This window comes from Rhinolophus sinicus, chromosome 17 (genome assembly GCF_057876585.1).
Source record: "Rhinolophus sinicus isolate RSI-liver-muscle chromosome 17, RSI-T2T, whole genome shotgun sequence".
NCBI lineage: Eukaryota > Metazoa > Chordata > Mammalia > Chiroptera > Rhinolophidae > Rhinolophus > Rhinolophus sinicus.
The window spans coordinates 70,087,049-70,103,979 of NC_142517.1; the positions used below are offsets into that span (position 1 = coordinate 70,087,049).

At 34.5% G+C, this 16,931-nt stretch overlaps 1 protein-coding gene across 1 annotated transcript in view; it reads left to right on the top strand.

Moving 5' to 3' along the window:
• Positions 1-39: 39 nt before the first annotated feature.
• Positions 40-16,931, top strand: part of ATG3 (autophagy related 3) — a 28,183-nt gene continuing 11,291 nt past the window's right edge. Inside the window, exons 1-6 of the mRNA XM_019734833.3 lie at positions 40-536; positions 3,200-3,241; positions 6,964-7,013; positions 9,721-9,791; positions 11,119-11,226; positions 15,331-15,380. Of these exons, the coding sequence (XP_019590392.1) occupies positions 465-536; positions 3,200-3,241; positions 6,964-7,013; positions 9,721-9,791; positions 11,119-11,226; positions 15,331-15,380 (393 nt within the window). The 5' untranslated portion in view covers positions 40-464. The remainder of the gene's footprint in view (positions 537-3,199; positions 3,242-6,963; positions 7,014-9,720; positions 9,792-11,118; positions 11,227-15,330; positions 15,381-16,931) is intronic.

Sequence of the window (16,931 nt, forward strand, 5' to 3'; positions counted from 1 at the left end):
GCGTCACGTGTTGGGAGAGTCCTGTGTCACGTGAAGCCCAGGTGGCGACGGAGCTACGGCGAGAGAGGGAGAGAAGGAAGGGGAAACCGGAAGGGGTGCGAGTGAAGCAAGCGGGAGAAGACAGCTCGCGAGGGCGAGGGGTGCGCGTGCGCCTGCTCTTACCCTTAACATATCCCGCGGCCCTGCCGCCCTCCCTCACGGCCAGGTGACAGCTGGGCCTGATCCGCCGCGCGCCGCCTGGGGCGCGAGGAGCGCGCTCCCTGCTCTCACGCGCGGCGCCGGCCGCCCCTCCCCCTCGTCCCGTCCGTCCCGTCCCGTCCTGTCCCGTCGCGTCGCGTCCCGTTGGGTGCCGCTGGCGGGTTCCGATGCGAGTTGGCGGCAGCGGGGACACTTTCTGACTCCTGGTCACTGTATCGGCTGCCCTTCCCTTCCCGTCGTGGGGCCGGCCGCTACCCGGCCCCAGGATGCAGAATGTGATTAACACAGTGAAGGGAAAGGCACTGGAAGTGGCCGAGTACCTGACCCCGGTCCTCAAGGTAAGCCGGGCAGGGCTTGCCAGGGGCTGTCAGTCACAGGCTCAACTCTGCAGGGACATAGGACCGGGCGCCGGGGGAGCCACCATGTTCTCCCGCGGGGAAGGGTGAGGGAAGGTAGTAAAGGTGGACCCAGGAAAAGGTGCAGCCCCCACCTGTGGGCTTACCCATCTGTTCTCTAGGGCTTTCCGGCTCTTGGGTAAACTCCGTGTGACGCTCTGTGCGGACTCCTGTCGTCCCTCCAACCCGTGAGAGCGCAGCGTGTGTGGGTACGTCGGGTTGGAAGGTGGTCCGCAGCTAAGTAGATCTGAGAAAGTTAAATCCCAATTTCGGTAGTCTTTTGAACTTTTAAAACAGATGTTGCTTATCTTTAAAAAATGAAATCAGTTTGGTACGAAAATGACATGTCACTTTTTTCTTTCAAATTTCGTAGTAAATCTCTTCTAATTAGGAGTTTGAAATAGTTAAGTTGTGACTGAAATAGGTTGTAACAATCCAACTTGCTAGCTTGCAGAGGAACTGAGGTGAAATTTGCAGCATGATTAGTACCTTTGAACCCAACTAACAGGCAAAACCTCCCTTTCCCATTTTTTTTTAAATAGCTGAAACTAGTTGTTAATCTTGGACTTAGGTGATATATTAAAAAAAAAAAATGGCAATAATGCAGCATTTTTTTTAAGTAGAAATTGTGACACGTTAGTATAGCAGTGACTGATGAGCTTATTTTCAAAGAAATTTCTAAAAGTGCATTAAAGTTTTTATTTTACAGTTTTTTTAGAGTAAGTTTTTTGTTATTGTAACTTTTTCCTTTCTGAAAAGCAAGCAATGATATAGTAAATGAAAAGCAAGTTCTTGTTTACTGGGTGTTTTGTTTTTTAACTTTCAATTAAAATTTTACAAATCTTAGTGCAGGGATGAAATATCCTTAGAAATGTCGGTCCTCTTTATTCAAGAAGTTATTCTGGTATGGTATAAAGAATAGTGGACAGTTTTACTTTGCTCCCTTTCCATGACAAAGAGAAATGTTAGTTCCGTACATTTTATATTTATTTCTAAGACTGATTTTAAAATGAAATCTTGTTGGTCCAACTTTTAAACAAGTCATGAAAGTTTATAAATGAGAATTTCAACTCTTGCTATGCTTCTATTTGTTTACTGTGAAAACCATCTTAAGATTATTCAGTCAACTTTGAAAATAATTTTGACATTTGAATCAAATGATTCTTTTGCATATTATGTTTTCAGAAAACTGTCTGCCTAGGTATATAGCATTTTAATAATACATGGTTGTTACAACTTTTTAATTTCAGGGAAAGAGCAAGAGAAAAAGACCTCCCAAATTAAATATAAAACTGCTATTTTATTGGCCAATTGTATTTTATTGAATTTATAACATAGAATTTTGTCTTGAGAAATCATTTTACTTGTTCACTAAACTGACAAGGAAGCGTTAGCTTGTCAGTATGTATTTTTAGTAATAAGGAAAACAGAATTGATGACCCTGTCTTTACCCCTCCCTATGCAAACTGTTGTTCATAGAGAGAATCCTTATAGTTTCCTACCAGACAAGGGAAGGCAAGGAGGAAAAAACCAAATCCCTGGGAAAGAAATAATGACTTCTCCCAGCAAATAAAAATTAAGAAAAATCATGATTTGGAAGACATAGGTCCAGTAAAAGCCAAAGTCTTTATAATAATATTTAAGTCTTTACTTGATTGGTAGCGGTCCCTATCTCATCTACTGCTCTATCCCTTGCTCACTTTTGCTTAAGCTAGTCTGACCTATTTGTTATTCCATCAGGCACTCTCTTGTTTCAGGTTTTTGCATTTGCCCTTCCCTCTGCATGAAATGCTCTTCCCCCAGACAGCCTGTGGTCGGATCCTACCTTAAGGTCTCTGCTCAATAGTCACCTATCAGTGGAGTCTTTGTTCTCTTACCATCCTATTTTAAATAGCCATCTCCCTCCACCCCTGACCAGTTTTCTCTCTGCTTCATTTTTCTTCATGGTATTCATTACTATTTGGCTTTTCTCCCTCCACTAGGGTTTAAAGTTCTTATGAGGACAAAGATGAGTTTGCTCTATTTTATTCACTCCTACGTCCACATTAACTCAAATAGTGCCTGGCACATAGTAGTTATTCAGTAAATATTTGTTGAATGAATAATGTTGATAAATGAATCTTTGCATTTTTTTCAGACTCTACCACAATCTTAGATACAACTTAAAAATTCAGAAAAATTTGGTAAATGTCATCTTTGCTTTAGAGAAGGGAATATTTTATTAGTATCATGGTGGAGATGAGAATAATAGGAAAGGATCAAATGATTTATGACTTCCAGATTTGTTTTCTAATATTACTCAATTTAAATGAGGTGGCTGAATTGTTAGATGTCTAAACAAGTTTAAGACATTTTTACTGTTCTGTAAAATAAAGATATTTGTTATTTCACAAAATCATTGTATTATAGTTACTTTCATGTCAGTTTCCTCCATTAGACTTATATATTCCTTGAGGTCAGGTACCATAATGTATTATTTATTTATTTATTTATTTTTTAATGTGGTCTATTGCCTAGAAGGGTGCCAGGCAAATAGTTTCCCACAAACATTTTAAAATTGAAAGTGAAACATAGTATAATATTGTTATTCTTTTTGCTCTCTTTAGGAATCAAAGTTTAAGGAAACAGGTGTTATCACCCCAGAAGAGGTAAGTGTTGAAGATATTCTGAAGCTATTATGTTTTACAATTGTATTAAACTAGGTGGCTTTTTTGCTTTGTAAGAAAAAAACCTTTAGTCTTGATTTGAGTAAAAGTAGATTCTGTTGACCATATTAGCAATTTTATAGGGATTTCTACGTACTTCCCATAGAGGCGAAATTGTAACTTCCCTCTCAGTTTGACACTTCTCATATTTCTCTATAGTTCCTCTTTATTAGAATAAAGTGAGGGTATTAGGGGAAATGGAAAAGGTTCCTATGGTCGCTTATCCTTCACTCATATTTGTGTTTTATGTATATATACATATATATATATATATATATATATATATATATATAGAGAGAGAGAGAGAGAGAGAGAGAGAGAGAGAGAGAGAGAGCTGTGCGGTAGGCTCTGGTGTTTGTTGTGTCTTGCCTTTGTCTCACCAAACCTGAGTTTTCATGGCTTTCTATTTGGAAACTTTAGCTCACTGCTTGGATATTAAGTCTTCTCTCAGTCTTTAGGTTAATTATTTTATTTATACATACTGAACACTGATATTTTTTCCTCACCATTCTTTCACTTTTTATACCAACCAAGTAATGTTGAATCTGCTTAATGCAGAAATTAATGGCTATTTTATAGGCCAGTTGAGTTTTATTGAACTTGTAATGTAGAATTATGTTTTAAGGAATAATTTTCCTCACCAAATCTTGCTTACCAAATCTATATAATTAAAGTGTTCTCTTTCCTTTAGGTAGTTTATTTTATTCTTCATGGAGAAATAAATACTGGTCTAAAAATCCTTTTAGATTCCAGTTTTGTGAATAGTTATGGTTGCATCAGATTTACTATTTTGTAGTCTTAATAAATTACAACAAATTTATTAAGCTTCAAATTTATTTTTAACTGTCATTAAAAGTACCACTCATTGGCTATAGAGAATCTTACTCATTGTTTTGAGAGAAACATTTTGAAGTGAATCTTGTTTTATGATCTGATTATTGCTGTAAATTCCAAGACCTCAGTGCAGAGAATGAACTGATCTTTTTCAGTTTTCCATCGTCATGGAATCTCTTCAGTCCCAAGTCATTGTGAGTTCTAAGAATGGTGTGCTGAAGTGGTCTTTTGTCTTAAATTGTCTTTATTTTTAGTGAAGACACATGGTGGTATGCAAAGAACCTAGGAGACCTTCCTTCTAGACCTATTTCTCTAATTTCTTCTATTCGGACTTGGGCAAATCAGCTTTCTTAAACTTTCTAAGCACAGGCCTCATTTTTTCTCATTTATAAAATGAGGGGTTTTGGCTAGATATTCTCTAAAGGACCCATTCTACCTTAGGCATCATGAGTTTAATACCTTGAATGCCAACTAAAACTAAGTTTTGATCTTAAAGGTCTTAATGTTTTATGTCAAACAAAGGTGTAATACAGGCTCTAAAGGTAAGTATCTGAAATCAAGAGCAGGGATGAAAGTATGCTGCTCCTTTTGGGCTCTTTGGCTTTATCTCCTCTACATGAACATGAATAATTAGTAAGTAGATGGAGTTAGAGATCCATATCTGTGGTCATTAGATAGAATTTAGAAGTGAACTGTTTTAAAACGGCTACTAATCCTAGAATGAATAAATGTTACACTTAATTGTATCATGAAGTAGTTAATGAATTTTCCTCTTTTTAAAAAAGATACAAGGCATAACTAGCCCAGCTGGGTCCCAACCACATAATGCTGGATTGGGATAGAGCACAATTACAGGATTGAGTTAGAGTAGAATGAGTCTAGAGGAGGAAAATGAGAAGACATAACTTGCTTTCAAGAAACACTATACTGAGTTTTTTTTGTTTTCTCTTGCTGTTTCTAGGCTTCTGGCTGTCAGCCTCCAGCTATCCTTTTGTTTTCAATGAGAGGTGTGGAAGTACTGTGTTTAAACTGAGGGGCAGGCCTTATCTAATATAGTCTTGTCTGACTAAAAATATTTCAATGTACAACATGTGTATGACTTGATCCAATACTAGTAATAGAGGGTAGCTTGAGGAATAAAGTTGCTCACCAAAATATTAATACCGATTGTATCTTGTTGGAGCTATTCAGTATTATATAGTATTTAACCAATAAGAAAAGCGACTGCAAAAAATATTGAGAACTTAGAAATTTGAGTCTTTGTCTTACATTTTATTTCACTTGAACATATGAACCATGTAATAATTGCGATTGCCAGTGAGGGCAAATGTACACATGTATTAATTATCAGTGCAATTCTGTGTTCTTTTATAGTTTTCCTTCTAGTGTTTTTGTGTTGTTTTTTTTTTTTTAATAGATGCCACCAGAGGGAGTTACCTTACAATAAAATATTAGAGCCTTGTGACCTCAAGCAATAACATTAAAGAATTTTTAAATTTTTCTTTGTTTTGCTTGCATTTTGTTAAATTAGTACTCATTTGATGGTGATGAATTAGTTCCTGATAACCACAGAGATAAAGGTAGCATTTGGTTGCAGTGACCCAAAATGCTTAAAACCTGGGGCAGAGAGTATTTCATTTGGGTTTTTGTCTTAGTCTAACCAGTTTAAATAATACAAAGATTCTTTGAAATAAAAGAACAGAAACATTTGTAAAGATGAAATAAATTAATAGAAACATTTGTTGTTGGGAATACACTGATAAAACTTATTTCGTTAATGGATTCTTTTAAAAGTTACTCAGAATTCTTATTTTATAGTCTTAACTCTCTCAAATGAAAATAGAGTATTATATATTAGATGTACTTTTCTCAGAAAGACTTTAGAAAATTAAAGACATAATTTTTGCTGTGTAATAAACTCGTGAGCAATACATGATATTAATTTAGAGCTGTAGTGAGATAGATGTAATTGGGAAAGTATGTGCGCATATTGCTTGAGTTGGGACACTGCAGTTATGCTTAACAGACTTTCATTTTCTGCTCTTAAAAATAAGCAGGATTTTTGTCTTGTAGTAAAATCAGTTCATGTTCATGTATAATGGGAATTCTCAAAAGATTAAACTTTTTCTTTCTGAGTCTCTTTTTTGACTTCTCAAAAACAAAAACTTGTGCAATGTTTAATTTGCCCAGAAAGTCCAAGGTTTGCTAGAGGATTCAATGTCTTAATTCTCTTGATGTTTTCTGATTCGGTCCAAAAGCTTCTAACTTTTTTTCCCATTGTTTGGCACTACATTTCTCATTCTTGTTAATATTCCTTGAGAGTATGAAAATGTTTTCAAAATTAGCTGTTACCTAAATTAAAAAAAAAAAAGGAAGAAATGTGATGTAATTCCTACATCATAGACATGAATCTATTTAGTAATTTTTTCAAAGATCTTCACTGAGTTTTCAGCTACTAGCAAGAATCTCTAGATTTTATCTGTCCATAAAATGATTTTTGAAGTTTTAAGTCCTGTGGTGTCAACTTTATTGAGTCTTGTAGTGTATGCCTTTGGCATTATTTAATCCAATGATAAAAGTTGAATTAAAAAGTAGCACTCAATGTTTTTTTCTTCCAAAATTAATTGGAATTTTTCTGATGCTAAAAATTTTGCAGTTTTAATAATAATCAAAAATCTTCAAGCTGTTAGAGCAGATTTGGTTCTATTTAAATTGATTATTGGATATCATGGAAACATGGGATGATCACTTTGATATTTTGCCACCTTACATTCTGATGTTCAATTTTTCTTTTTCCCTTTTTTTTCATGCTCTTTCTAAATCCTGAGTAGTTTGTGGCAGCTGGAGATCACTTAGTCCACCACTGTCCAACATGGCAATGGTAAGTAATCTTGAGGGAAGAGGAGAAAATTAGTAAAAGACATGACTTCATCATTATGGCAGCTTGCAAAATATGTTAGGGCATGAAAATCAGAATAACCAGTCTACCCCTCTTCCAGTAGATTTTTTATTAAACAGTTCCCCTGGTGATATTCAAAGTAAAGGAAAAAAAATTAAGTGTATAGCTATTTTATTTTGCTCTTAGCACAAAAGATGGACATTTTTGAGATAAATGCCTTTGCTTCCTTTACTAGTATTCCCTTTACAGTTCTTAGGTCTGATCTTGTTGTGGATCTTAAAAAAGAATGTTCAAGAGTTTATAAATTTGATCAGCTCATTTTTTTAAATTAAAAAGTATTGAATATTTTTCGTGACATTAATAAATGTAGCGATTTGGCTCAGTCTTATGTTCTTTAACCATTAGACCTATTAAAGTTCAGAAGTATACTCCCTTTTTAGGAATTAACTCTAAAGTTTAAAAGGTTATGATATTGATTAAGGTCTTCATTGGAAATTGCTGGTAATAAACTTTAATAATGTTTTATTTTCTTTATTAACTTTTAATTATAAAGGTAATTTAAGCAGGTTAGCTGATCTCATAACATATTTTAAATATTTCAAATAACAACAGAATGTTTTAAAAGCAAATGCAGTTTCATTATTTTCAACTACTTATTGTAAACCCATCTGACAGTTGCTGAAAAAGTGATCCTAATACTGGCAGAATTCTTTAAATTAGGCTAGCATTGTTGTTTAGATAAGTTGTTCAACTTGTTAATGTCCTTTCTTCCTTCTCCTCTCAGTGACACTTTTTACATTATAATTGAAAGCCACAGTTTTGATTTGGGAGAAGGGGTTCTAGAATTAACAAGGTTCTAATTCATAATATTTTCTTTAATATCTAAAGAGCTCAAGTAACTAAACTGTTTTAAACTAGACTTGGAGCTGTCTTTCATCAGTGGCCTATTCTCTTCCCCTTAATTTTTATGTTTAACACATATCTAAAATGGTTGTTACTGCTTATTATCAATTGTTGCTTATCTTTTAGAACATTGTTTCTTACGTACCAAGGCCAAAATGTCAGGTTTATTTATTTTTATGTCCTTGTCTTTACTATATGCATTCTGTTCCATATTTAAAATTGAGTTAATATGATAGAAACTCTCTAATTTAGTAAGAGTGGTTGATTCCCCCCTCAATCCTAAATTGTAAGTTAAAACTATATTTAACTGGGTTTTGATCTATATTTTAAGTCAAATAGGTATGCAAAATTTAAAATAATCTTCATCTTGGAAGCATAACTAATTTAGGATTTTCTTCAATATGATACACATTTTCTTTATTCAGATTTCTTTGTCATAGTCCTAAATTGTCTAGTTTGAACATGTGGTATATGTTATTGTTATAGGGATTTTATATATGGACAGGATCTTTTAGCAGGTGGTAGTTTATTGTTCGACTTTATGAATTGTGGTTGAAATAATTTCATTGTAATTTAGAACTCAGTTATACCCCACTCCAATGTCCACACTTCTGGCTGAACTCCTCGGGCCAAAGGAACAATTCATTTTAAATCAGTGCTTGAAACATGATTTCCATGCTATACTTTCATGTCTACAGGAGCCATGACCTTTACTGTATCTTCTACTCTCAAAACTTCAGGCATTGCCATGACATTGTTGAATTGGACACTTAGGAAAGGTCCAAGGAAGCCTAGAAGGCTACCAAATGATATTCAGGCATTTCTTGGCTTTATTCTGTGTTCAAATAGATTGTTTGAATTTTAGACTAAAGATTTAGAAGGCAGCAGAACTCCAAATTTATGCTCATGTGTTTGTGACAGGCATCATATGCCCCCCAGCTCTGGCCAGTTCCAGTAGGTGACCCACAGAAGAATCTCTGAGCAAATTCGTAATAAGGTATTCCAGAGTAACTCGGAAAACTCAGAACTGTTGTAGGTGACTGTGACCCACAGAGGGAGTGGTGTTTAAGAGCAGGAGCCCTGGAGTTACTTAGCTTGATCCTGGCTCTTCCACCTGCTGGTTTTGTGACCATGGACAATCTTTAAGCTCTTGTTTACTTACCTATAAAATGGGGATATTAATGTTACCCACCTCTTGGGGTTCTGACGATTAAATAACAACAATGCACGTTAGAGTTCTAAGTCCTATACTTATTATGCACTCAATAAAAGTTCTTTTTGTTTGTTTTCAGTTATTCTCAATGTTACCATCTTGTGATTCAAAGCATCTTTTATCTCTTAGTTCCAATTTTAGTAGAGTGGTAGGAACAGAGATCTTGCCAACCACCTACTTTGTTATGTCATGCAGCTATTTTTCTGCCTCTTCTTGGTCTCAAGATGAGCAGTACTTTAAGATTAAAAATCTGAATAAGATTATACTCACTAAGGAACAGCATTTTCTTGTTGTTTAGAGATAAATATAATAGTTGCTCTGTATTCTATATTTTTTGTCTAATACTTAATTCAAATTTATTTGTCTGCATCTTAGTACATTTCACATATAATATTGCTATGTTCTTTGATGCCCTGACATGTATCACTTAATGACATCCTTCCCAAACTAATTTTAAAACCTTTTCCTCAGGATGTGGATTGTGTAGTTTTTGAGATTTACATGTGGTATCTTTGTTCTGTCTTTGCCTTTTAAAATATTTTTTATGTTTTGGTGCTTTCATTCTTTTTAAAGGGCAACAGGGGAAGAATTGAAAGTGAAGGCATACCTGCCAACAGGCAAACAATTTTTGGTCACCAAAAATGGTAAGAATTACGTTACATATACTAGTAAGTTTTGTACAGTGATACGTATGTTTTTTTTAAAAAAAAAAACCTTAGCACTTACTGATGTTAATTTGTGCTTAAAGCTGTACTTAGAGCTGCTCTCAGACAGAAATTTAGAAATTTAATGAAGCTCTGGGTTTTCTATTGCTAAGGTATTTATTTTTCCTTATTTGATTTTTATCTCTTTTTTTTTTTCTGTTCACCAAAAAAGTCTAGTTTTAAGATAGGGAGGAAAAAGGTCCTAAGCAGAGTTGGCCTACTTCTATTTGTACTTTTTTAAAATTGACTTCATAATCATAATCCTTTTAACTATTTGATTCTGATCTTCTTTAGATTTAAAGTTTTCATGGAAAATGAAATTGATGCTACCTTTGACATCTAAAAGCTCAAAGTTCAAGATGTTATTATCCATAATGTCATTGAAAGATTGCCTATAGGTACAAAAAATGTTTTGAAACAGCATCTTATTTATGAAGTTATTTTGAAAACAACATCAAAATATACATTGATTTCTGTTCTAATTTATCCATTATAAGAAAGGGAAAATATGTAGAAAATATCAGTTTCTTCTCTCCTATGGCATGTTTTTTTAATTAGGATTGATCATTTATATCCTGTTTGTTTTAAAAACATCAGGAGATTCATAGTAATTTTTTGACCCTACATCATAATGTTTTTACCTTATAATCTGTTCAATTTTAGGATTGTATGAATAATAATACCTGTTAACTAACGCATTTACTATATGAAAAGCTTGAAACCAATATTGTATGCCAGTAAAATTTAATAGGTTAGTGAATTTTACACTGATTTTTCCATTATGAATAGCTGGAACTTAAATATAAATTATGAAATTTATATTGAAAGTTAACTTTAGCATTGCAAACTGGAGGTCACCTTTACCACCTCTGAGAGTGACAGGTGGTGCCTCCACGTTCTGAGAGTAAAGCCATTAAATAAGATATTATTCATTACCCTCAAGTTAAACAATGTCATCTCTGACTTCAGCTCGCTGTTTTCACAGACAGACCATCAAGGTAAAGAATTCATAGAACACTCCCAGTAGAGCCTTTCTACTTGTGTTCTGACAAAGCTATTTAGAGAAAGATAAATGTGTTCAAATAATTGTGTGTCTCTGGGCTGAATGTTACCCTTTAATCGTTTTTCATTAGAAGAGAACTATAATATTCACTTAATATTTTGGTGGTAGAAATATTATATTTTATGGTATAAGCTTTCTCTTTTTTCTAATGGATTTATAGGAAGCAGATTATGTCTACTCACTGTATTTGCCATTTTTATATAGTGCCATGCTATAAGCGGTGCAAGCAGATGGAATATTCAGATGAATTGGAAGCTATCATTGAAGAAGATGATGGTGATGGAGGATGGGTAGATACTTACCATAACACTGGTAAGAGGAGAATAGAATGACATATATTTGGTTTAAATTGTTTTAAACTCCTTTACAATATTTTATTAACAGCCTTGATTTAAAAAACAAAACACAACAAAACAAAAAAGAATATACATAAGGCACAGTAGAGTTTTACCAGAAAAGAAAGAAGATAAATTAGAAAAAATGCTCTTTGGAGTATATCGGATTGCTGTACTACTGCTATAGCAATCTGATATAGCAGATTGCTACTATAACAATCTTTAGTAGCAATTTGAAAATATCTATATTATTTTCTTTATTTCCACAGAAAGAAAGCCAATTAGAAATACTGAGTATGCAGACTACTTTGCTTTGAATCCCTTATTGACATATCATTCCATTGCTGGATGATTATCTTTAGGACAGGAACCATACTCTACTCATATTCATTTTACTCAGAGACCTGATTGAAAGGTATTAAATAATAATTTTTTAAATCACTATTAAGACAGTGTTAAGGACTCTCAGGTATGTGAAGGTAGAGGTTCATTGTTGAAACCCCCAATATCTATCATAGTATCTGACTTAGCAGTTGTTCAACAAATTTTTGTTAGAGGATTTGGCTACATTTAAGCCTTTCATAAGTATATGTTTGCATTAGTTGTTTAGAACTCTGAGTATGATTTTTTTTTTATTCCATGTCCTAAAAACCTAAGGCCACTATATTTATATTAATTATGTAAATGCATATTATTATATACTGCTCTAGCCAACTACCATTTATGATTTAGTTTTAATCAAGAAAATATGTTCTGAGTTTAAATCTAGGATATTGAAAATAAATTTTCTCCCTCTAAGCCTTAGAGAGTAGGTGGTATATCAAAAGTAGTAATAGAGCAGGGTTTCTCAACTTCAGCACCATTAACGTTTTGGCCTGGGTAATTCTTTGTCATAGCATTTCCTGCACAATGCAGAATGTTTAGCAATATCCCTGGGCCCTGCCCACTAGATGCCAGTAGCATTCTTCCAGTTGTGACAACCAGAAATGCTTACAGGCATTGCCATATATTCCATGAAGGGCAAAACTATTGCCCTTTTTGAAACCCACTGCAATAGACAAAGGCGCTAAGTAATCTACCCAGGAAAATGTACCTTGTTATATCAGTTTCTCTTCTACACTGAAGAAAGGACACTGCCATCTGTTTCTTTATGGTGATAATAGGCACAGATTCAGAACTTGAGCTCCTTGATATGAAACTCACTTGTTTCTTAATGAGTTGAGTGTTGTTATGTCAAGGCCTAAAGAAAATAGCAGATTGATCAACTTTTTAAGCTAATTTCAAAAATCATCGTCTTTTCTTCCACCAAGTAGTGCTGTTAGACTTCTTTATTTTTGATCATTTCCAGAATCATTCAGCTATTCTGCTTTAGTTTTCCTATGACTGGAAGTATGGGCAGCACATCTGTAGGAAATAGTCTGTTCACTGACTAGAGTCATGTTTATAGCACTATGTTTCTGATGTCAAGTTAATGAGTTACTCTGTCGCTGAGTTGTATTTTCTCTCATAATCACTATCCCCAAATCCAGGTGCATGTTTACAAAGTCATTCATTACAGAGATAAGTAGGTATCAGTAGGACTGGATGGACAAAAATCTATTAAAGAAATTCAACAACTAAAAAGAATGGTTGGGGGCCCGCCCAGTGGCTCCGTGCTCCTGACTCCGAGGGCTGCTGGTTCGATTCCCGCGTGGGCCGGTGGGCTCTCGACCACAAGGTTGCCAGTTCGGTTCCTCGAGTCCCGCAAGGGATGGTGGGCAGCACCCCCTACAACTAAGATTGAACACGGCACCTTGAGCTGAGCTGCCGCTGAGCTCCCGGATGGCTCAGTTGGTTGGAGCGCATCCTCTCAACCACAAGGTTGCCAGTTTGATTCCTGACTCCAGCAAGGGATGGTGGGCTGTGCCCTCTGCAACTAGAAAAATGGCAACTTGACCTGGAGCTAGGCTGCGCCCTCCACAACTGAGACTGAAGGGACGGCGGCTTGGAGCTGAACAGCACCCTCCACGGCTGGGATTGAACGGATAACAACTTGGAAAGAGAGGGCCTGAAAGTGCACACTGTTCCCCAGTAAGGTCCTGTTCCCCTTCCCCAATAAAATCTTTAAAAAAAAAAAAAGAATGGTTGCCCTGCTGATAGGGAACAAGTAACATTTTCATATATGCAGTTAATTTGATACACATAATAAATTCTAGCTGATGTTTATGAGAGATACCCTTAGAACTTAGCTTTAAACTATATCCTGATTTGATTAAAGCAGTGCTTCCACTGACTCACAAAGTCAGGTGCCTGGTTCCTTGTTAACTCAGTTCCTTTTGCTTCATCTCTCCTTCACTCTTTTCAGGTTTCTTTGATTTCTCTTAGCCCTTGTATTAGTCATGGTTCTTCAGAGAAACAGAATCAACAAAATGTGAATGTAAATAGTGGTAATAGACTAGATATAGATACAGGTACAAATAGATAAATATAGATGTAGATATAGATATATGTATACATAAATTGAGGAATTGGCTTATGTAATTGTGGGAGCTTTCAACTCTGAAATTTATAGGACAGACTGGCCAGGAGGCTGAAAACCCAGGTAAGGGTTCATTGCTTCAGCTATAGTGTAAAGGCAGTCTAGAGGCAGAATTTCTTCTTCCTGAGGATCTCAAGTCTTTTTCTCTTAAGGCCTCCAAGTATTGGATGAGGCCTACCCACATTGAGGAGGGTAATCTGTTTTACTCAAAGTCTATTGATTGAAATGTTAAAACATCTAAAAAGATAACCTGCACAGCTATATCTAGATTGTGTTTGACCAAATAGCTGGATACAATAGCCTAGCCAAGTTGATGTAAACTTAGCCATCATACTTCAAAGTATTACCCTTGTTACAATCATTTGAGCTTACCCCCCCCCCCCCCCCAGTATGCCCTATTTTTAGGAGAGTTTGGTTTAATGGTATACTTCTACGTTATATTTAGACAAATTGAAGAGGTTTGTTTTCTTTGTTTCTGTGTACTAGATTCAGTGTTTCGTTTTGTACTGCCAATTCATTATGTTAAGATTTGGGTTTTACTGTTATGAAATAATCATGCCTATTATGGAGTAATTTCTAGAAATACTATGAAGTAAAAGCTTTATGCTAGAGCTGTTAATTGTGGCATTTTCCATTTGTGAAAGTGAGTCATTCTTTGGTTTTGATTATTGAACATGTATATCAAGGTTTTAGAAGATTAGCAAAGGAGCAAAGCATATTTTGTATGTAGGATTTTTTTCTTTAGTATTTCTATCCTTGTTGAACTTTCTAATTGAGAACACTGACATATATTTTGAAATAGAAATATTATTTAGCTGACTTGTGGTGCTGCTATATGCATAATGCCCCCTTCCTTGAGACAAGTAGGTTCCAAGGTAGTTGCTTAAACAGGTGTAGTGGACAGAGCATTGAACCAAAAGTCAGAACATGTGGTTTTGAATCCCAGTTTCTCATGTAACTAACTGGCTGTGAGACTCAAGCAAGTTATTTTACTTCTCTGGAGACTTTATTTCTTCATAGGGAGAAATTACTACCCTAACTACTTCACTGGATAGTGTTTGTAAGGATTATATAAAGATGTGGAAACAGTAAAATAGAAACTCGTGTATATGTGATAGGACACCTCTGGGTGTCCTAGATTTCTGAAGCAAATGGCATATTAATATAACTAATACCTTGTTGAGAAAAATTCAATGTACGTTTAAATAAAATGTAAATATGAATCCTGTAGTCTCTTAATCTGTTCATTTCTGAGAATGAATATGTATTTTGACAGAGACTCACACAAGGAAAGTAAATAAAGGAAAGTAAATGAGGAATGATAGAGTAGGATAATTCGTGGTAAAATATTGTTATGCTTTTTGATTATTTTTTTTAATTTGAGATGTCTTTTGGATTATTTATTCCTATTAGAGTTCATTTGTAAAAATGCTGCTAACACTGCCTCTTCATTTCAGAGCAGTTTTGAGAATTCAGGTAATTTTAAGTGTTTTTATATTGCTTGAATAAGAAGGATGTTTACAGTTTAATTTAAGCTATTCTTTTCTGCACAATTTTAAACAGGCATTGGAGGAATAACCGAAGCAGTTAAGGAGATTACATTGGAAAGCAAGGTACTGGTTAATTAGATATATTTCTAAATTCAATCACCTAGTTATTTGCATATATATATATATAAATATTGCTCATCTCATTCTTGTTCAAACTCTGGTTATTTATTATCAAGCTCCTTTAAATTCTAGCTTTTATTTCCCTCTCATTTTTCTATATCAACATACCAACACTCTACCAGTGCTTCTCTTCTTTTCCTTAATCTGCTGTATGGTTAAGAAAAAACGTTTTTTTGAGATTTTAACTGGTAAAAACTACTAATTTTTACTAATTGGGAAGGCTTCTAGGCTAGTTTAAAAGAAATGGCTTTTTATTTTTAAGTATAAGTACCAAATGTTCTGTAAGTGGAGTTTTTTAAAGTGGTTTATCTACTTGCTGATTAGTAGATGGTAACGATAGTTTAAATGTTGTAGTTTAAACATTCTCTTAAGCAAGTTACTCGTTACCGCTGTAGTTTTTTTAATTTACTGCTAATGTGAGGGGCATTTTTTGTTTGTTTTTGAAAATTTAAAGGTAAACTTTAGCATCATGATATTTTGAATCATGAGTGGAAGCTAAATCACTTAGGTTTTATTATTGTACAATTTATTTGTGGGGGAAGGTAAAATACATAAATGGGTGGAATTTTTCTGCTTGAAAGTTTTCAGTTAATGCATACTTCTAATATTAGCTTTTGATTTCTAAAAAAAGAATGATTACAATTGTCTTCAGAATTGTATATAATTGTTTGACATGATATGAAAAAATAATACAAAATGGATTTACCCTTACCTTTTCTTAATTATTAGGTTGGTGCAAAAGTAATTGCAGTTTAAAAGGTTAAAAAAAATTGGAAAAAACGCAGTTACTTTTGCACCAACCTAATATTTTGTTAACAGTCAAGTCTCTTAAAGAATAGAGTATTTAGATAGAATAATTGTATTCCTTTTGTCCTTGTAAAACATTTAACCACAACTTAACTAGTTTAAGATATCCTTTATGTGTTTTTGTCATTTGGATCTTTTGGGATTTGTAACTGAGACTTAACAGAAAGTGTTAGAAACTAAAGCAAATTTTATTTTTTTTTCAGTGTACAATTTTATGCTTGCTAGAAATTCACTTTAATGCTTGATAGGGCGCAGTTCATTGGCCTGAGAATTTATCCTTTTGAAATTTTTTTTGGAGAGTTTGAATGACTAAGGAGAAATTGTGCAAATGGCTTTGTTACTTCAGAAGATATTGTTTACTCCAGCCATTAGTGTATATGCTTCAGATTTGGGGAATAATAAATGGCAGAGTAGTTTGGATAGCATTGTTCTGATAGGTTTATGGGAATTATTTCAAGAATTTTCAATAAATGCAATAGTGGTTAATATGGTGCTTAGTATCCCACTTAACGTCCTTATGTCCTAATAAAGGATGAATACTTAGAATAACTTGTAACTAGAATATATCTTTCCTGTCATTTCCTATTTAAAATAGAATTTACATTATTTTTTATAATTTACTGCTTAGAATGCTTGCCATCTAGACCCAAGTATTAATCTTTGTTGTTGATTTCTACTGTATTCTAT